The sequence below is a fragment of the Cryptomeria japonica genome, chromosome 7, assembly GCF_030272615.1.
Source record: "Cryptomeria japonica chromosome 7, Sugi_1.0, whole genome shotgun sequence".
NCBI lineage: Eukaryota > Viridiplantae > Streptophyta > Pinopsida > Cupressales > Cupressaceae > Cryptomeria > Cryptomeria japonica.
The window spans coordinates 617,541,475-617,563,502 of NC_081411.1; the positions used below are offsets into that span (position 1 = coordinate 617,541,475).

The 22,028-nt window shown below is 37.6% G+C and overlaps 1 protein-coding gene across 1 annotated transcript in view; it reads left to right on the plus strand.

Annotated features, from left to right (window-relative positions):
• Positions 1-22,028, plus strand: part of LOC131035853 (cytosolic endo-beta-N-acetylglucosaminidase 1) — a 219,624-nt gene that overhangs the window by 7,014 nt on the left and 190,582 nt on the right. The window contains exons 2-5 of the mRNA XM_057967598.2: positions 20,396-20,533; positions 20,896-21,005; positions 21,094-21,205; positions 21,304-21,411. Coding sequence (XP_057823581.2) covers positions 20,396-20,533; positions 20,896-21,005; positions 21,094-21,205; positions 21,304-21,411 — 468 coding nt within the window. The remainder of the gene's footprint in view (positions 1-20,395; positions 20,534-20,895; positions 21,006-21,093; positions 21,206-21,303; positions 21,412-22,028) is intronic.

Consider the following 22,028-nt stretch of genomic DNA (forward strand, 5'->3'; position numbering starts at 1 on the left):
TCGAGGTTACCCAAAATCATAGGGAAGGTAAATCCGGATTGCTTCTTGTCTCTGAGTAAACTGTTCGCCGGATGTGCTTGCCTTGCAACTTCCAGAAGAATTATTTTGTCGGTTGGATAGCGTGGAAGTTGGAAAGGAGCTCCTTCAAAGCCGACTATCCGGATATAGGAGAACCTAGGGAACTGAATAAACCAGGCGCCGTACCTTTGTACCAAAATGGTAGCCTGCTCTGAGAGCCTTATGTGTAATCCCCCTTGCATTAGCCTGACTAGGCGCATTGTGAAGGTGTCATTGACATGCTCATACTGACCAATTGCATAAGTAGGGTTGTTCTTTTCCCTTTGAGCTATGTCATGATAGTGTAGTTGAGGATAGAAATCGTACGCCTTTACTTGATTGGGCCCGTTCCCAATTTCACCTTTCTTGATCACCCCTGGTAGTGACTGGTGTTGGGCGAACATATAAACTAGATAAGAGGTCATGGTGAAGTGCTTTTTCTCTTCAAGTTCGACCAACTGGGTATAGATATTGTCATTGATAATTTGGGCCCAGTCGAACTTGGATTTCCCGGCAAAGACCTGCTATGTAAAATAGAACATCCACTCTTCAAAAAAGTTAGATTGGGGGAGTCCCATAACCTCGCTGAGCAAGGTGACCATATCTCCATGCTCATTGTGAAAGTCACTTCTAGGAGTCTTTTTCCCAATTATAATACTTGGAGGCCTTCTCTCCTTATACCATTCCTCGTTTATCAATGTCCTGCATTTAGCAGGGTTCATGTCATATGCAACTTGTGCTTCATCTATGGTTGTCGCAATGGGGTTATCCGGGAAGGGGATGTCGAATGCGTCGCCAATGGCCTCAGGTGTGAAGTCAGCTAGGACCATATTCTCCAAAACCACTAATCTGGTCCTTGGCTGATAATGTCAGGCAACCTTAACTACCAGCTCATAATTCTGCACTGATGGAGGAAATCTTGCTGCCTGGGCGATACCACTTTCCATCATCCGCCTAGGCCTGCCATAGGCGTTAGGGGAAAATACCCTGTCTCTGAAGTCCTGAATGTCGATGTGGCCTAGGTCAGTATTGCCTATGTTTTCCCATATGCTCTGGACCTTTGACTCCCTCAGTCCTCCTCTCTGGTACTGGTATTTCATCTTCTCCCCCTTGCGAGGGATGTCTGATTTAGAAGCCCGAGATGTTTCGGCTGCACCAGGTGTCTTTGAGGATTCTACCGCAGATTTAGGCATCTATCTTGCACAACCGGATGCGTATTACGAGACAAGATGAAGGAAACAAAACAGGTTGGATAAAAGGGATACGTTAGTGCATAAGGATCAATGGAAAACCGGATTTGAAGAAAGCATGATACTTTAGTAAAAGAGCCTGATTAATTCTGGACATGAAATATTATTAATCTCTTTGATTAAAAAATTTACTATTCGGCTGCGGTTCAAGGACTTAGGCGTTTTAATGATCGCTAAATTCGCACTTAGTCATTAAGTTCAGTTTTTCAAAAAATGGATGGGGTTCAAAATTCCCTAAGTCTGAAATTTGCATTGCTGGTAAACATTTGGACAAACTCTGATTTTTTTTTTTTTTTGATAGGTAATAGGCCGTAGCCGCAATATTTTGAATTATTATTATTATTAATTAGATTCCACTTTAGATGTCCTTATTGGGAATTGAACTTGGGTCCCCACATTGAGAACCTAGTGTTTTAACCAATTAAGCTCAACCCCTTGGACAATAGACTCTGATTTTAACTGCTTTTCTTGACGCCTTTCAAACGGGAAAAGATGCGGTCTACGGGATTTAATCATTTAATCAATTTTGCATAAACACATCTAACCAATCTTGCATGCATTTTAAATGATTCCAAGGGAGACAAAGCAAGCCTACCTGGCAAATATGGTGTCAATCCGCACAAACTCGGCCTGCAGGGTTGTTTTCTTTTGAAATTTGAAAATGCCCTTTCCTATGCCTTGCGTTTTTGGGAAAAAAATGCACAGCTCGCGATTCACAAAAAAAGAATGATGCTTCCCTAAGTTTGAAATTTACCTTGCGATTTTGAAGCGGAATGGTAGGGTTTTTGTGATTGTGAAGTTTTAATGCTTGGACACTCTCTAATGGTCTACGCCGAAGTTTGGGGAAGCTTGTGGCCTCTTTGCAAGGTTTTTATACTTGGAAGTTCTGCGCTTTACCTTCGTTGTCGCCGAAAATGGGGTTTTCGGGCCTCTATGGATTTTGCAAGTTTTAACTTTTTCTCACATTCAACCTCCCTTTGGCGAAAATCGACACTATGACCTCTTGCAAACCCTTTATACTCCACGGTTTTTTCTTTGAATTTCGGCGATTATGGGTCTTTTGCAAGGATTAATAGGTTTCGCGTATTTTCTGTGTCGCCGAAATTCGGCATTTTACCTTACTTTGCAAGCTTTGGGCTCTGTAGCCTCTATGCAAACTCTTGAAAAAGCTTCGCAATTTTGCGCCTTATGCAAACCCCTAAACTTCGTGATTTACCTTTATGTCGTCGTCGAAAATGGGGTTTTAGGCTTCTGTGATTTTCAAATTGCTGCGAACTTTGGCTATTTGGGTCTATTTGCAAGGTTTTTATAATTTAACATTTATGCACTTTTATGCCGAACTTCGGGATTTTTGCCTTTTTGCAACGTTTTATCACTCTTTTTAGCGAAAATCGGGGGTTTTAGAAGCTTTGCAAACTTTGCAAACTTTGACATTCAACCCCCCTTTGTAGAAGTTCAACGATATTTAGTCTTTTTTAAACTTTTGACACTTCGCCATTTTATGCCTTAGTTGAATTTCAACGATATTGGGAGTTTGGATGTCTTTTGTAAAATTCAACTTTCTCTTTCTCATTTATCCCCCACTTGGTGAAATTTGGGATTTCAACGTCTTTTGCCGGCTTTTTACTCTTTCTTCACTTAGGCGATTTTGCAAGTCAAAAAAGGACATTTGCAAAGCTTCAGACTTAGGCATTTTCACTAGTTTAAGCAATCTTTGAAATTTTAACGCTTGAGCGTTAAACTCACCTTGCGGATTCCCAGGCTTACGCTTATGACAACATCATCCCCTGGACTAATTACAGGCACACTCAAAAAAAGATGCGAGACGCCCTGCGCAGAACTCAACAAGGCGAAGGCTAAAAAATAAAAAGAGGGGGACCCTGTCGGCGACAGGGAGCGTGTGCAATGCACAACAGGTACTAACTTCCTTCCATGCTGCTATGTTGGCTTTACCAACGATAACATAAATTCGTTCTTGTGTGTTCTTTACAATGACTAGGAAAGTAAAACAACAACACATCAGTATACAACAACAATGATCAAACCATAGTTGAAAATCTCGGACTCGCCTCGGACTTGGCAAACCAAAAATTTGGACTTGGACTCGGACTCGTGAAAGACTTGCGAAAGACTCGACAAAAAAAAAAACCGTAGTTTTACAAAAAAAACATAAAGAAATTAATGCATTTAGAGAACATAAGTGTCATAATTGAAACATTACACATGTCATATGATCTACAAAAACGCAATATTTGAAATTTCATCATTCATGGCAGCATATTCAAGTTTTGCAGTATATTCAAGTTTCAAGTTTCAACTCTAAAATGTATAATGGCAGCATAAGTATATAAATGTTCACAAAATTACATATAATGATATGTCCAAGTCCAACTCCAAATGTGAAAAACAACAATGTGAATGAACAAACCAAAGAGAAGACTACATCTTCCTCTTTGTATTTTTCCTAATATAGCTCAATTTTTCAGGCCTTGAGCTAGAAGTAGTAGCAGTGGGTGTTGTGGTATCTAAATGGTGAGATGATTCTTCTTCAAAGTCAAAGTCCTCATCATCGTCCTCATCTTCGTCCTCATCTTCATCCTCCATTTCATCCAATCTTGCTCCTTCTACATCTTGTGCTGCTCCTCTCTCTATTTCTGCAATTTCTTCTTCGGTAAGGAGGACATCGTCACCATCATTTTGTTCATTCATGGTCCAATCACCATATGGATCAATTTCATCCAAGTCAATGGCCTCATATGAAACACCCTCCACCTATCTAACTCGAAGGTGAAGGTTGTACCGAACAAATACTAGATCATTGAGCCGCTTTTGTGACAATCTATTTCTCTTCTTTGTGTGAATGCTCTCAAATACACTCCAATTTCGTTCACACCTAGAAGCACTGCATGGCTGAGACAAAACACGGATAGCTATCTTTTGAAGATTAGGCATGCTGGCACCATAATTCTCCCACCATAAATCTACAAAAAACATTTAGAAATATTAGAATTGAGAAAAAAATGTAACAATCAAGTTTGTAGGTTTTTTCTTGCACTATTGAACTAAGTTACTAAATTTTTTACCTGGTTGTTGTTTTCCTCTCCTATCAATTGCTAGTTGTGATGAGAAGAGTCTCCCCTCTGCACTTTTGTAGATCTTGAACAATGAACATTTCCAAATTCAGAAATAGATAGTCAAAGTGTCAAACTCAAATTCAATAATGAACATTTCCGAATTCATAAATAAAGATAGAGCAATTGCAAATGTCAAATCTCACCTCCAACTCATCAAGAACCTTGTCTCTCAACTCAGGATCAGGTGTCATCTTATCAATGCATGTAATAACACTTGCCATGACCTCCTCATCAGCCCTAAATGAATCAAAGAAGTAGAATTTCGAGTTCAAAAAGTAGGCGAAGGCATGTATCGGTTGGTGGAGCTGGTTTGTCCACCTACGATCAATGATGCGCCAAAGGATTTCACATTTTCTTGTATTTCCACGATAGTAATGTGAAATGGCCTCTTTGGCCCTATCCATGGCCTCATAAATGAAACCCATTGGCATGCCCTCTCCATCCACCATACAAAGAACCCTTACCAAAGGTTCTGTCACCTAAAAAAAAGAAAACAAATTTTAAATTAGTACAAAATCAACCCCTAAAAAATAAAATCAGCAAATAGACAAGATTGTATAAACTTTACTTTTGTGTTTGTTACTTACCGCAGTCAACTCCTCTCCACTTTTATTGAACCCTTCATCAAAAACAATGCTCACAATCTTCTCTGCTTCAGGTCTTTTGGAGTATGCAGACCCCAACCAAGCATCTGACACAAACATTTGCTTAAGATGAGGAATGACACTAAGAATGCTCTGCAAAGTGATGAAGTGGCTAGCAAATCGTGTCACTCCAGGTGGCACAAGGTCCTTGCCATTTGTGTGTTTTTTCATCAAAGCAAGCACCCAAGTATGGTTGTAGATGAATTTGGTGACACTTCTTGCATCTTCAACCACCTTCTTCACCCATCCAATCTTCCTAATGTCCTCTAGCACCAAGTCCAAGCAATGTGCAGCACAAGGACTCCATGTAATCGAAGGATGCTTCTCCATAAGCATTCTACCTGCAGATACATATGCAGCTGTGTTGTCCATGATAATTTGGACAACATTCTCAACTCCAACTTCTTGAACCACACCATCCAACAGATTACACAAAGTCTCTGCATTTTTTATTTCATTTGAGGCATCAACAGACTTTATGAATACCATTGCACCATTTGAAGCCACCAAGAAGTTGAGAAGAGTCCTATTTCGTCCATCTGTCCATCCATCAGATAAAATGCTGCATCCTTTTCTCTTCCAATACCTTTTCTGATCATCAACCAAACCTTGTGTATTTTTCACAGCTTTCTCTAGCAATGGCCCACTGAAGTCATGACCTGTTGGGGCCTTAAACCCCTTACCCGCAACTGTTACTGCATTAACAAAACCTTCCCAATACACATTGTTTGCTGCATTGAAAGATAGATTATTGTAAAACCAAAAGTTTGAAGCTGCTATCCGTGCTTGTTCATGCTTCTCTTTATTCCATCCTGTACCTTCAAGTGAAGGTTGTGCACTTGGAACATTGCGTGGTACAAAAAAATTAGGGTCTGATCTAACAGGAGTGCCACTAGCCTCACCCTCATTGTCACCAAAAGATGAAAGTGACTGACGACCCTAAGTGTGACCAATGGGACCCGAAGTGGACAATGTGGGATTCATTGCAGCTGCCATGGCTTCTCTTGTTTTTTGCCTTTCTTCCTTATGCATATCATTCTCAACAAGAATGGCCTTCATCTCTCTAATAATTTCAGGAGTTGATTTGGGGCATGCCTCCACACCATATCCAGGTATTTGTGCAAGGTGGTATTTTAATCTATTGATTCCACCAGTCATCCATTTTGTGCATTCGGTGCAAGTGACCTCCCCCTTTTTGCTTCCTGCAATCCCATATTTCCATGCTTTATCTCTTTGTCTTCCTGACCTTGGGGTTGCCCTTGGAGTTGAACTTGCCATTGCTGATTTAACATGAAAAAAAAAAATCAGCAGCGTTTTATGGAAAATCAACAAAAAAAATGACAATGAATCATTTGGGAAAAATAGCATTCAAAAACAAGAAAAAAAAATGAGGAAATAACTTAGGAAAGAAAATAGAAAAAAATTTGGCAACATATCCCCTTGTTTTTCAAGATTTTTTTGAGTTTCAAAACAATGAAATGATTCAAATGAAAAAAAAAGAAAGAGAAAAAATCCTTACCTAGATCTCTCTTGCTGATTTTTTCTTCTTCCCTCTACTCCTTCAAACCCTACAAACCTGCTAAAACCAAACAAAAATAAAAATCATTTTTAACCCTTCACGGGCGTCTTTTCTGGGCCCACGAGTCCCTGCGAAAGACTCGCGAGTCCGAGCAAAAGACTCGTGCGAGTCTTTCACAGGGACTATCGACGCGGTGCCAAAGGACTTGCGAGTCCGTGGCGAGTCCGCGAGTCTTTGCGAAGGACTCGCGAGTCTTTCACAGGGACTGTCGACTCGTGGTGCCAAAGGACTCGCTAGTTCGTGGCGAGTCCACGGCGAGTTGCCGAGTTTTAAAACTATGGATCAAACAACTCTGAATGCAAGTAACAACTATAGATAGCAAGCGAATGTTATACTTGATAATGAAGAATTCACCTAAATATGAGTACAAGGTTATCACCTTTGATTATACCTTCTTACTATGGTAATAGACTAATACCTTTGATTGTACCTTCTCACTATAGTAACAGACTAAATCCATCATGTCTAGTAGCATAATCAAATTTAGTTTAAGGCTCTCAACTCTATATTAAATGCTTCTAAGTTCTTGTTACACTGCTTACACATACTTTAATTGTCATGGACCTTTTTGCCAATCAAAAAGCCCATCAAGCGTGAAACAAAACCTGTATCTGGTCTACTTCCTTACACAGAAGCTACATGACCAACAAAAACAGCATGATGAATTTGAACTCAAGCTTATGCTTTAGATGAGAAGCATTTTGCAATAACTGACTTGACAAGTACATGCCACTAACATTTTTTAATTTGCTATTGTGGTTGTACAACTTGCTTTGATGTTGGACATCAAGATTTCTATTAACCGTTTTGATGAAACCATTGATGCAGACAGGATGCTTGAATTTGCATTTTGGAGGTATATGTCAAAATTCAAACAGCTCTCTTGGAGCCACACATTATGGTTATTGAGGTTCATATGAATAACTATGCTTTCACTTGGTGGCAGTCTCATTCCCAAATTGTGGCCATACGAGAGGGACCAAACATTGTTTTTTGCAAGTTTTTAAAGAGATCATCAAAAAGCAGTTACCCTCTTGTTTTTAAAGATGACTTATTGCAGAGTTAGCTTCAGCTTTGCCACCCTTTGGGACAGTCAGTTCAATAATACATTGACTTTTTTAATCATCTCTCCATCATATTAGAGTTGCAGGATACTTTGACCATTTTAATCATCTTTCCATCATATTAGAGGTGCAGGACACTACTGTTTTCATTTTGTTCAGTTGTTTCATAATTATTTTTTCATCTCTCGAGGGACTTAAGAGCTTTTTGCCATCACTTCATTGGAGTATGCTTGCTAGCTTTCTTAAAGTTGGATGTTGAGCAATACAAGGGACCTTCAAGGCCTAATCAATCTTCTTCCTCTTCTATCTTTGCCAACTCATCTACCTTGTTAACTCATCCTTAAATTTTGGAACTTCTTCATAGGCTTGGTTAAGTGTTTGTTTCCTTCTTTTATTATTGTGAATGCACAAGATACGTCATAGAAGAATGCTATAACCCACATTCTAAAAAGGTAGATGCCCTTCTAGTTGAGGAAAAGTCGCAGCTAAAAAATTTACAGATTCAAGATCTAATCTTTGCATTTGTACCCATTTTCATGGTCAGTAGTTTTTCTGCCAAAAAAAGGGAAATATTTGTTTATAAAGATAGATTGGTGCAGCTTATCCTTGAAAATGGAAGCCATACTACTTGGAGTTAGAAGGGACTTGTTGACGTGGCTAAAGTCGTATTGCTACAACTCTATCCGGCCAACGCAGAATAGAATGATCTCTCCAAGTATCCTATCCTCTCTTGAGATAAGGAAATCCCTAATGCTGTTTTTAATTGATCAATGGGGACGACCTCAAGGTTTCGATTGTTAGGTTTTGATTGCAAGATAGCTCAACGGTTGATGTGTTTTGTTGGGTGCACAAGGGGACTTAAGTTTTGCAACAAGCTGGTTTGCTGCGATTCTTGAACTGGGAAATAAAATCAAAAGGGAAGGGTTAAGGAAACCTAAGGACAATGATGATATAACAGTTGATGCAGTGGGTAGACAGATTTCGGTAAAAAGATCTTGTTTTGCCAGAGACACCCTCACAACTTGACTGTCTTATATTGATTTAAAACAATCATTTGATCTTTATATTGATTCTTTCCAATTTTCTGTAGTGTGATACTAAATTAAGAGGGCATCTATTGGCTTACCATGCATAGATCTTATTACAAGCCAATCTCAATTATGTTTTATGCCCTTTCATGCTTGCAAGATTTTGGGGCTGCTTCTAGCTATGGATATGTCCCATTAGTAGAAGGCGCAACACAAGGCCTTCCGCTATGCAAAAATTGGCAAAGTTTCATGCCCAAATTTAGAACATTATCCAACAAACCAAGCCGCACTCTAAGGCAACTCATGATCATAATTGAGTACCTTCACCTATTCAAGTTGGTAGTCATTTTTTATTTCATTTGGATTGGCATCATAAACTAAAATCCATTATATATGGACTTTACACTATAATCTATTGTTTAAGAAGTTAGGCCCAATGCTCTTCACATAGAACTTTCAAAATAGCTTGGAAACTATGATATCCATATGAACAAGATAAAGCTATAATCGACATTGGCCAAGTGGTTCTCTATCAACATTGACAAAGTAGTTCTCTATTACTATCCCCACTCCATTGCCATTCTCTAATGTTTGTTCCACTTGTACCATCAAGAAGGCTTTTTTGAAGTTGAGTACTAGCAAAGTAATAGATTGGGAAGGCCTCCAAGTTTAGTTCATCAAATTTGTGGGGATTCCTTTGTCTTTGCATTGGTAATTTTTTTTAATGAGGTGGTTTGTTTAGATTTTCCTTAGTTCTAGTTACAACACATAATTCATCCTATTTATAAATCTAAAGATCTCTCCAATCTTGGCAATTATAGGATCATTATAATTGGGCATATGTTTTCTAAACTTTATGCCATGGTATTGGATGTGCAAAATTTAGAGCACTTTAAGAAAGGCAATCTCAAAGCTAGGGGATAGGCCAACTTCAAGAGAGACCGCTCGACTATTGACCACATCTTTACACTCTGAGCTATTAATGAGGAGGCTTGTCATTGATCTTCCAAAGTCTTTTGTTGTTCTATAGACTTCAAGAAGACCTTTGACTTGGCTTCAAGACATTTACTTTTCCAAAAGTTGTGCAGCATTGGCATTACAAATTCACTTAACACCACAACTTGGAGGATTTATGAGACAATTATTGGGTAGTTTCTTAGTTCTGACGGTCTTTCTAGCTTTGTGAACAATACCATTTGGGTCAACTAGGGATGTCCTTTTTGACTTTGTTGAAGGTATTGTTGTGACGTTTTCACACATCGCCCCATTGCAAATGGGGACCCATGTTTTTTGCTTTTTAGGGTTTGTTTTTTAGGTCTTTTAGGGTTTTGTCAGTTGGCTTTTGCATTTTTGAGTGTTGTCGGGGAGATCAATAGGATAGCAGGTCCTGTTGGAGTGAAGTCCTGATCCTGAAAATTTGGCTAAGTCTGAAAGTCCTGATCCTGAATTTGACTAAGTCTGGAAACTGAAAAACCTCCAAAAACTAGATTTTGCAATATAACTCCTGGAGGCCTGAAACCACTCTCAAACATCCTGAAAGTATATATGGAATATAACTTAAAGTATAAGAAAGAAGAAACATAGAAGGAAATGTCACTTATATTAAAATTGTCCTGATAGAGAGTTCGAAAAGTCAAATTTCGCTCCTGTCCTTCTCCAAGGGTCCACAGCAAAAAGCGCTCCTGTCCCTCTCCAAGGGTCCAAGGCGAATCGCTCATGTCCCTCACCAAGGGTCCAGAGCGAAAAGGCTTAGTGGAGCCATTCCTGACCTTGTTTGGACAAATTGAGACATCAAAGGCATGATGGAGGACAAAATGAACATGATGGAGCATCCAGACTTGGTCAAAAGCAATGAAATGATGAAGTTTTTGCCTAGAAGGTCAAATTCTCTCCTGTCCCTCACTGAAGGACCAGAGCAATTTTCTTTATATGCACAATTTTAGACCTTTTTTGGACATTAACCTTTATTCATAGCATGAAGCAGGATGATATCTTCCCTAGCAAAGACATTTCATGGTGAAAAGTGAAGCATTTGGGCCTGGAGGACAAAAATCGCTCCTGTCCCTCACTGAAGGACCGGAGCTTGAAATCCAAAATTGCCTTGTCCTTGAAAGATTTGAACGATTTCGCGAATTGAGAAGATCAAAGGAGATACATTTTATCAGTTGAATATAACTTGAAAGCGCAATCATGAGGAAAATTGACCCTAGAAGCAAAATTGCTCCTGTCCCTCTGCCAGGGACCAGGGCGAATTTAAGTGATAGCTCCCGTCCCTCTCTCAGGGACCAGAGCGATTTTCCCTATAAGACAGGTTTTGGGTGAAGATCAAGTAAGTGTTAAGTTTGAGGCAAGCAAAGGAGGCGTAACGAGTCCGTTGAAGATAATTTGAAGATTGCAAAAACGCCAAGTGAAGCTCATATTGTCCTAGGCGCTCCTGTCCCTCTCCCAGGGACCAGAGCGATTTCTTCCTTAGACAAATCTCTCGCCAAGATGAAGCAAATTACATGTCAAGGATGAGTGAAAGGAAGCATAGCGGATCCATTGAAGATGGTTTTAAAAGTTAGCAAAGCATGATTGAGCCTACAAGTGAAAGTTCGCTCCTGTCCCTCAGCCAGGGACCAGGGCGAACTCAAGGTTATTTAATATTCCCTCCAAGCTTAAATCACTCCAAGCTAAGACACAAAGGGGCAATGATGTTTGGAACGCCTCGGAGAGAAAGTAAAGTATCAAAGACCGCAAAGGTGATGGAAATGCCCAAGTTCGCTCCTGTCCCTCACCAAGGGACCAGGGCGATATTCACTCAAATATCAAATTTGCATTGTAAAGGACGAGTAAAGTATGCATGGAATGAATGGATAACATTGTTACTTGCCTTGCGATATAAATTGGTGATTAAAGAGACAAAGACCCAAGGAAAAAGGCAAGTTCGCTCCTGTCCCTCACCAAGGGACCAGGGCGAAAGTACTTTAAAGCGCACTCCTTCCACAAAAGGGACGAATTAAGCTCAAGATTCCCAATTAAAATGCTATTTTGGACGTCTAAGACATGACTCTGAACGTGAAAAACAAGAAAAACAAGGCCAAAATGAAGGAGCGCTCCTGTCCCTCTCCCAGGGACCAGAGCGATATGGTTAGTGTCCCTTATTCCTCCCATGCTTAGGTGCCAATATTTTCGAATTACATTAAAATGCCAAATTCGATAAAAATGTGAAAGATTTAATTAAATTGGTATTTAAAAATAGCGCATGGACATTCAATAATTAATTTAAAGCCTTTAAAAAATCGAGGTTTTTAATTACAAAGACATTTAATTAATTATTATTAAATTAAATTTTAAAAAAAGGGGAGCGCTTGAGGTATTATTTTGCAAGGTCGGCCCCCTCTTTTATTAAATTTTATTTGTTTTTGGGGCCTATTTTCCAAGTCGGCCTAGGGGCAATTATCAAGATAAGCGCCTATATAAGAGGGGTGTGTTGAGCATGTTAATCCATCTTTCAATCATTTGTCCGAGTGCGATTTTGAAGGAGCAATAAAGGAGTGCGAAATCTGGTCCAAGAAGGAGTGCGAGTTGAAGGCTAGAGGTGGAGCGAATTTTCCTCAAGACGTTGAAGGCTAGAAGTGGTGAAGTTGATAGAAGAAGCACATTTTGAAGACTTTGATCCACATTTTGCCTAGCAAACTTGCTTAATTTTGCATCTTTTCTTAGAATTAATTCCCAAGTGGAGGTATGGCGAGATTCTCCTAGTCTCAATTTTGAATTTTGAATTTTCAATCTCAAGTGGCTTAGTAAATTTAGGAAATGATAATTCAAAGATTTATCATGAGGTTTCCTAATTTAAAACTTAAATCCTCTTTCTAGTCTATATTTCCACGTTGCAAAATATATTACTAATTTTGAAATGTTGTGTAGGTATCAAGATGGCGACTCCCAAGCTCGAAAGATCTACAAGTCGGAAGACTCTCATCAAGGACGGCCTTCTTTGGACTAACGTCATCAAGGGCGACTTCCCCAATCCAGCATTCCAAGGCGAGGTACATCATCATCTTGCAAATCAAGGACACAAGAAGTCAAAGCAGAGGGTTCGTTGAAGAAGCAGATAGTTCCACAAGAGTTAATTAAAGATAGCCTCTCAACGACATCAAATTGAATATCTAGCAAGCTACAAGTGTCAGATGAGGTGGCATCCCAGTCATCACTCCTCCAGTCAGTGTGGTCCACCTCAGCACGTCCAGATTCAATGTACCTAACTCATGGAAGGTGGCACAAACTCCGATGTACCTACCCCAGCTATCCATTGGTGGAATTTTCTAAAGAGGACATGTGTCCAAGCAATACAATTTTATCATTGGTCAAGCATTAAATGTTATGTAATGGTTGTAACAAACCCTAATTAGGGTTTTCATTGTTGAATCTTGGCCATTGATCTCGAATTGATCTAAGCCATCGAATTGTATTGAGGGCACTATATAAGCCCTGGCATTTCATTTGTAAAGGCTAATCAGAAGATAGTTAGAGATAGTATGTAAATAGTTGAAGCAGTTAGAGTTAGAATATAGTTAGAAGCAGTTGGAAGTATTAGAATAACAATTAGAGTAGAGTAGAGAGAGAAGGCAAAGATTGTTGCCAAGATGTTGTTGTAAAAGACTTGTAACTTCATTGAAGAAATGGTGAAATTTATGGGTCGATTCGACAATTTGCATGGTCTTTATACTTCTCATGTTTGATTTTATGATTAGATGAGTGGAAGAAATGTGCTTGATTGATGGTGAAATTCGTATATCCATACTACTAGCAGTTTGTTGATTGTAGACTTGCCTTGCGTAGTCAACTGGAATCATTCAGCTTAAGCTTAACTTCAGTTGTCGCTTCTTCATCGATATGCATCAACCTGATGGTGTCTATGCTTGCAGTGATGATTTGAACATCATAAAGCTTTCCTTCGAAGATCGCACTAACCTTGTGGAGATGTTCCTATGATGTCAAAACAAGACTTAGTTAGAATTTCATCAAAGATCATTCATTGCTCTTACATTCTTAGTGTTAGGATTAGATCCTCTCTTCGCCCTCATCTTTTTTCCTTTTTTTCAAGTCAAAGCCAGTAAAAGCCTATGTTCTAGCAATATTCAAAGCAAATCAGAAGTTCAGGCATCAAATGTAAGTCCCCTTGTGATTCCAGCAAATCACATCATACCACAGAGAGCTTATCCACACGTAGAGACCCTACATACAAGAACCTTGGAGTCATCCTGATTGATCCTTTTTCGCGATATCTTCAGCAATCAGAGGCTTTATTCAAGAGAGGATAAGGTACCCTTAGGTATTTTATTCTGTGTTTGATTGTGTACAAAATACACGTCAACAGGTATCTAGTTCAACGCTCTTAACATAGAATTCAAAACACAACTTGGGAACTATGATGCCATTATGATCAGATAAAGCTATACAATCTAAGGTTATCTATTGACATTGGCCAAGTGGTTCTTTGTTGTTGGCTCCACTCAATTCCCATCCTTCGCTATTTTCTTCACTTGTACCACCGAGAGGATTATTTTGAAGTTGTGTACTAGCAAAGTGGCAAATTGGGAAGGCCTCCAAGCTAATTTCATCAAATACGTGTGGATTTCCTTGCCTTATTTTGGTAAAACTTTCTAGTGAGGTGGTTTGTGTAGGTTTTCCTATGTCCTAAGCCCAATACATAATTCATCCTAATTCCAAAGATCTCTCCAACCTTGGCAACTATAGAACCATTATGATTTGGTGTGTGTTTTCCAAACTTTTTGCCATGGTGTTGGATGTGCAACTTTTATAACACTTGGAAAGTGAGGGAGTCACTTTCCAAATAACCCCTGGCATTTGAAATAGGAGCATTCCAAGGTGTAGGAGCAATTTTGCATCACCCAAAAATGTTTTGGTTGTGTATCTACTCAATTGGTTGCATAGTTAGATAATTCTTCATTGGGTCCTTGGTATCATTTGCTTCCTTTGATAGGTAGAGACCGAGGAACACATAATTATTATATTCCCCATTTACTCTATATCAAAGGAGATACCACCACTTCTATAGACTTGGTAGCATTTTATCTACTTTCTTCATATATCTTGACCATTAGTGCCTAGCCCTTTATTTTTAGAGGCCATCACCCTTTAACACATAACCTTGCAAGGAGTCTTTGTAGGCCCTAGAGACCCCATGCTAATTGCCTCTTTCTTCCTGCACATTTAGGAGATCAACAACTCCAAATGGCCTTTGGATATTGCTACTTTGTACATAGAGGCAGATAGACGAGTGGAACATTTCCCCAAGATACCACTGCTAGTCAATCCCTTGCAAGTTCTTTCCCTCAACAATTTAGTTTTGATCCTTCTTGACAACATAATTCTACTTTATGATGAGATGGATCAACTCCATCCCGACTGCACCCTTGGTCCACAAGGACACATTCATTACAAGTTTCTTAACTACTATGGGAGCTACTTAGCCTTGGACGCTGCAAGAGATTCTAGAGGGAGTGCTTTGCTTTCTCCTTGCACCACCATGCCTAAACCCATTGGCCCTTGGCACTTCCAATTGGCATTATCATGTCATGTGTTAGTTCTTTCAGAGTGATTGACAATGACATTGGTGATTCTTGCCTTCCAGGTCTTGATAGAGATATATGATGAAATTTGTATCCTATTATCAGCCCTTGTCCTTTGTGGTTTTTGTTCCCCCCACATGGCTATTTGTATTGGTTTCTTAACCACTTGTGTTGGTGTTGCACTATTTCATTTTATTTTTAGTGCTTTTGTTCCTTTATTTTTCTTCCCCAAGATTCTTTCTTCTTAAGACTTTCTATTGCACATTGATGTATTCTTGAGTCCCATTAATCTACTTTTTGCCTCTCATGGATACGAATATGAATAAGTTCTAAGTTACTGGTTTGGGTTCGGGTGTAATTGTTCGGTTTGCGAGTTCAGTGAAATTTTTTTTGGGGGTTGGGGTTTGTCAATACAAAAACATATAAAAATCAGAAATATGTACATATTTGCAGCAGTAATTAAGTTCAAAATAAACCACCATATTAATAGTCAAATAACATAGCAAAATAGTAAATACACTACCATAATAATAGTCAAATTCAAATGTCATGATATATATTAAACTTGAAGGTTAAAAAATAATGTCAAGTGTCAACAATCAGCCATCATTGATCATTAATCAAATATCATATGGGTCATCAAAAGTATCATTATTACCATCCACATTAGATGACTATCTTCCTATAGGTGATTTGGCTTGGGTTTACTTGATATGACAATCATTTGTGATTATGAGCTCTATAGACTGTAGTCTCGATAGACAATGAATAACATTTCATAGGTAACAACTTGATGACTATCAAATCCATGGCTCTTCATAGAACACTGTGACATAGGATACTCTTCATAGAGCAGTATGATCTCTCTTTCGATACCACTATCATTTGAAGTTTACTATCACTCTCATGATTTCTCCCATACTCTGTCTTTGTTTGGTGTTGTATCACAAGGTCTTCATGCATATTAAGTCTGCTTTTTTTTTGAGTTTATAGGACCTTGAAGTGTGTCAAGAATTTGGATAAGGCTTAAGGTATCCTTAAAGTAATGAACTGGCCCTAATGTCTTAACATGGTTCTAAGTACTAACCCTTGCTTGCTATTATCTACAGATCACTGCCCCTACACGCTTGATAAAGTGCTGAAGGTACTTATTTGATATTCTTGCAGACACAATCCACTGTCCTTAACAACGATAAACATGATTCATGCATTTTTATAAATTTGACACCATTAGAGATTGAAAATTGAATATGCAAGGGTTTATGATTTATAATAGACCTTCCATTTTCTTTCTAGCATAGCAACTCGGTAATTGTTCCTTGATTGCATGGTTTTGACAATCTTTTTACCACTGTTATAGATGGATATCTTACGATAAGAAGAAAAAAAAAAAAAGTAAAAAAATAATTAAAAAACACCCAAATTTGCTGGCTGGATGCGTCTGGAGGTGAAATTTGGCTCAGGTTCGCCTTGGTTCATCCAGTCCAAACCCACAGGCTATGGGTAAGACCCTCGCCGAACCCATAGAGGACTGGACTAGGACCTTGAGGCTAGTTTGAACTGGATTGGGATCCAGGGTTGCCTAGGGATGAATCGGTGATAGGGAATTATTCTTATTCTTTTTCTATCACTACTTTTGCGGAAATGTTTTGTCACCTCAAGCAGAAGATAGGGATAACTTCTTTTCAGTAGGGAGGAATTGATGAGATTTAGTCTTGTATATTTTTTGTTCTTTTTCACTCTTTCTCTTGCTTGGTCTTATCCAGTACACACATCATCATTTTACATGCAAAAATTCCACACAAATGGGAGACTGTAAATTATATATATCTTTTGTTGTTGGCTGTTTGTATGATGTTTGAATGGGTCACATCAATCATGACATACAATTTTAATCTTCATTTGATCCCTTGTGCTGTGATGTTTGACCATTTGAATTCATAAAAAGTGCATGGGAACTAATGATTAATCTTTGGGAAGAAGTGATACCAGATGGCCCAATTATAGTACAAGAAATCATAGTCTTCAAATTTATCATAGCTAATTTTTTTGAAGGCATATCTCTCTTTTGTTGTCAGCTGTTTTTTATTCCCTTTTTCAGTTTTCTGTTGTTTATTGAGTGGGTCATATCAATCATGGTTTTAACTTTTTATCTTCACTTGAGCCCTTGTGCCTCAATATCAATGAATTGTATTCAAGGTGACTTCATGGAAGGTACTGTAATGTCCCCTTTTTGGGATGATATGGTTTATGATTGGATTAGCCTATTATTGGCCCTCATAGGCTAAGATTGACGGTTAGAGGGCCCCAGTTGGTAGTGCAGGAGGCTTATTCCCATTCCGGAGGTCAGAAGTGTTTAGGATTGCTCTTCGTTTGGCTCAGTTTCACACACTTATTATTTATAGTAAGTCAGTGGTTGATTGAGAGGGACCCTTTCCTTTTTTAGTAAGGCATCCAGATGAACAGTGGACGCAGTATGCTACCCTATGGTGTTTGCAGAATTGAGAAATAATGGTTATTATTGGAGTTATGATATTTTAATTATTATTAAAGTTATACTTTAATAATAATTAATTATAAGTGAATAATAATGATTAATATTTGGACTTTATAATATAAGGGGTATTTAATTAAATAAAGTTAAATATTAATACAAAAGTTATATCTTAGTGTTATATTTGTACTTTATAAGTCAAGGGTCCATTCATCATTGAAAGGGGGCCATGGTATTTAAATATTTAGGCACCTAAACCAAGGAGGATATTAATTGTTAATAAAGTGCAAACTTGGTAATGTTATTAAATAATTTAAAAGATGCTTTTTAGAGGGAAATCGACCCTTTCATGAGAAATATATAAAATGCCAAGAGAAGATCGAATTCATTATGGTTGAGCATTTGTTATTCCTCTTTCTTGAGTGATGGGAAGAAACCAAGGGTTTCCAACACTTCCAACCATTGGAGAATGTCAACTCTTCAGTGTTTATGCAATTTTGAGGCTGTGAGATACTAGCTGAGATTATTGCTTGATTGTAGGCTTCATCCAGGAGTCCAATTTGTGCTAATAGGTGGAAGATTTTATCTAGGGTTTGAAGGATTGGGAGGTATATCTGCAACAGACCTGGAGATTCATATTGGCTGCAATTATACAACAGGAAATCGAGCATCTAATTGGCAGATTATATACAGCTACAGCAGGGACGTGTTTCTTCAGATTCTTCATCGTGAAGGCATCTTCATTGCTGCTAGGTTTCCCTTGGCACCATCGATTTATAACAGCATATTACTCTAGGTTCATTACTTGCATTTTTATTTGTCTAAAGGAATAAATCTGATCGCTGCCATCAATAGTGCTGTAGGTGCACATTTTATATCAGACTTTATGATGGCATTTGAATTGTGAGGCATAACAACTTGTACTTGGTTTAGCATATAAATGAAGGAGATACAAGGTTGCATGCCATTTGTTTGTCAAAATGCTTAATTGCTGTAAGTCACTAATTGGCATAAATATTTGCATTTGGAAATTGAAAGATGCATGCTAAGTGTTTGCATTAATACCTAGTTGTTGTAGGTGCATATTGGTTATCCTAGGATGCATGGAAAGTGTTTGACAATATGTCAACTTGCTGTACAAGTTGATTTCAGTCACTTATAAGTATGAGAAAGGTCAAAAACAGTTAGTATATCATTCCTATTATATTATCAACCAATCATGCATCATTAGAAGCATTCAAAAACATCATTTACAAGCATTTCAATCACATTCGACATCATTCCAAGCAAGCATAAACAAACTGAAACACAAATCCAGCAAGCATAGAGGTTGTATGCAAAGTGTTCGATGATATTCCGTGAGGGTTTAATTAGCAACTTGAGGTCAGATTAGTCAAGGGATATCACAGGTACATATGGACCAATCATTTAATCTTTGAGAAGAAGTAATAAAGAGGATCCAATTACAGTACAAAGAATCATATGCTTAAAATATATTATAACTAAATTTATTCTTTTAAAATTTCCATTGTGAATAAAATATATATATAAATATTCATCCTTCATACATAATTGTTAATGCTGATGCAATGAGGAGTATTACTATTATCATTGTTTGTTAGTGCCTTTTTTTTTCTCTAGTCTGAATTCTCTACGCTATTATTGAATTTCCATTAGTATCTTAAAAAAAATTGTTCTCACCAATATATGTTTTGTTGTCTTAAAGCATCTAAAAAAAATTCCCTATTGACTCCAACCTATTACCATTTAAACTCTACGACTTTGTAATTCAACAAAACCATTTGTTAGTGTACCATGAACTCTAGCTTTTCTTGAGCCATTCACATCTAGAAACTAAGTCAAGAAACTTATTATATTCTTTCCTATTGTACCATGAACTCTTAACTCTTTGCTAAAGCCACTTGCATCTAGAAACTAAGTATAGAAACTTACCTTTTTTTTATAATGTTTTTTTTTCTGTTCAACTAGTTGAATAAGTAATATTTGTAACAAACATGTTTTTTCCCTCATCTGTTTTTTCTTTAAATATAGTGAATCTGTTAAAGAAAACATATGAATTTTTGTAATTGTTAAGTTTTTGCTTGTACCGCAGAATCCAAAGAGTGCAAGCATACTGGCTATTGATTTTCTAATGTTTTCATGCACATTTAATTCAATTTTCAATAAATATAAAGAGAACGAACCTAATTAATCTGGTTAGAGCTCTCTATTCAGTGATACTTTCATGACAACTTTTTTAACTCTCGTGCTACTGGTAACAAAGCTATATCCTGCTATTTTTTCCTTCAAATATTGAAATCCTTTTAAAGGAGTCTCATAGCATTTATCTTAATATCAATATGTACATAAAGAACAAATCTAGCTTAGGTTCACTATTCTCTTTTATTATAATCAAACTAGCTAATTTGAGTTATCAATAATTAGAGAAAATCATGTCAATGTCCATATAAAAAATTTACATATTTTAATTTTTCTATTTTCTGCCAAACAAAATTCTTATACATGCCACACGCACTAAGTTTCCTCTTTCATTTTCTATCTTTAAGGTCTTAGGGACTTTTATCACGGAATGGGAAGAGGGGCAGGCCACGTGCAAAACCTTGTTAGCTTCCAAGGAGTCTGCTCAGATGTATGCAGATCGTTTAACTGAGCTTGCAGTTAAACTAGGATTCGATGGTTGGCTGGTATCATATTCTACTTATAATCTACAAATATCATATTATACTAAAAACTGCTTACATCAACATTGATTAGTTTATTGGACACAAATTTTGATTGTAATTTCTGCTTGAGCATTTTGCTAATATACTGAACTGCTTTCCTTTTGATGATAATGATAAGCTAACTTGATAAATTTGATGAAGGAATCCAAAATGGGTTTAATCTGGTAGTTTCTGTTTTTGTTTTGGTAGTTGTTGGTCACAAACTCACCACTTGACCTCATCCATTGCAAAGAGCAGATGCACACAGCTAGGAACGTAGGGTGGGAGCCATGATTACCATGGTCTTCTGTTTTGATATGATGATGGAAAAATATTACTTGCAGCTTAATATGGAGGTCAATCTGGATTTGGAGCAAGTTAGTAACCTTAAGGTGTTCGTAGATCATTTAACTGTGTCTATGCATCATTCATTGCCAGGTTCCTTGGTCATATGGTAAATAAACACACATATCTTTGTTTGTTCCAACTTCCACTTATACCACAAATTATGATTGTTCTGATTTCTACTAGTGGATATATAGGTATGACAGTGTGACTAAGGATGGGCAACTTAGTTGGCAAAATGAGTTAAATGAGTACAACAAACCTTTCTTTGATATTTGTGATGGGATATTCCTCAACTACTCCTGGACGGTACTGCTCTGTTTAAACTTTGGTTCACTATTACCTTTGAATAATCATTCTTTGTAGCATTTGATGCTAGTAGAATGTTCCTTTTTCTGGATGTGCAGGAAGATATGCCTAAAAGTTCTGCTCTTGTGGCGGGAAAACGCCAATTTGATGTTTACCTTGGAATTGATGTATTTGGAAGGGGCCAATATGGTGGAGGACAATGGACGGTAATGACATTTTCACCTAAACAAATTGTAAACACTGTAATGATATCTTCACCTAAAAATATCTAATGTTTTGTTCATATTTTTTATTTTTCTTTGTTTTTTCCCATAGATAAGTGATTAAGTTGGATGAAGAACAAACTATATACAGTACTACATTTATATTAATCCTCTAATAACTTCTCCCACATCTTCTGCATACCCTTAATAAGTACATTCACGGGCACTAATAGTATGTACTATGCAGAAAACAATTATATATAATTGTTGCTTTTTAGTTTTTTCTCAAATTCCACAGTTAGACATTTTATTTTCTGTAACTGATGGGGTAGCCTTGTAAAAGATAATATAAATGTTAGATTTTTAAGATCATAGGAGGAAGATTACAACCCCAAAATCTATCCCTAGAGTTAGGAGAGCTTCCTCAAATTGGCATATTTCACCATCCTAAAGAGTGGATCAAAGACTACACAACATATTAATCTGAATTGGACCATCCACAAGGTGCCTGCACATCCTCTAAATAGCATCCACAAGGCTCATGCAATGTAAAAAATGCAAGGACAGCAAGGTCCTCTATATACAATCTCATCACGTGTATATAAATCATGCATGCCCAA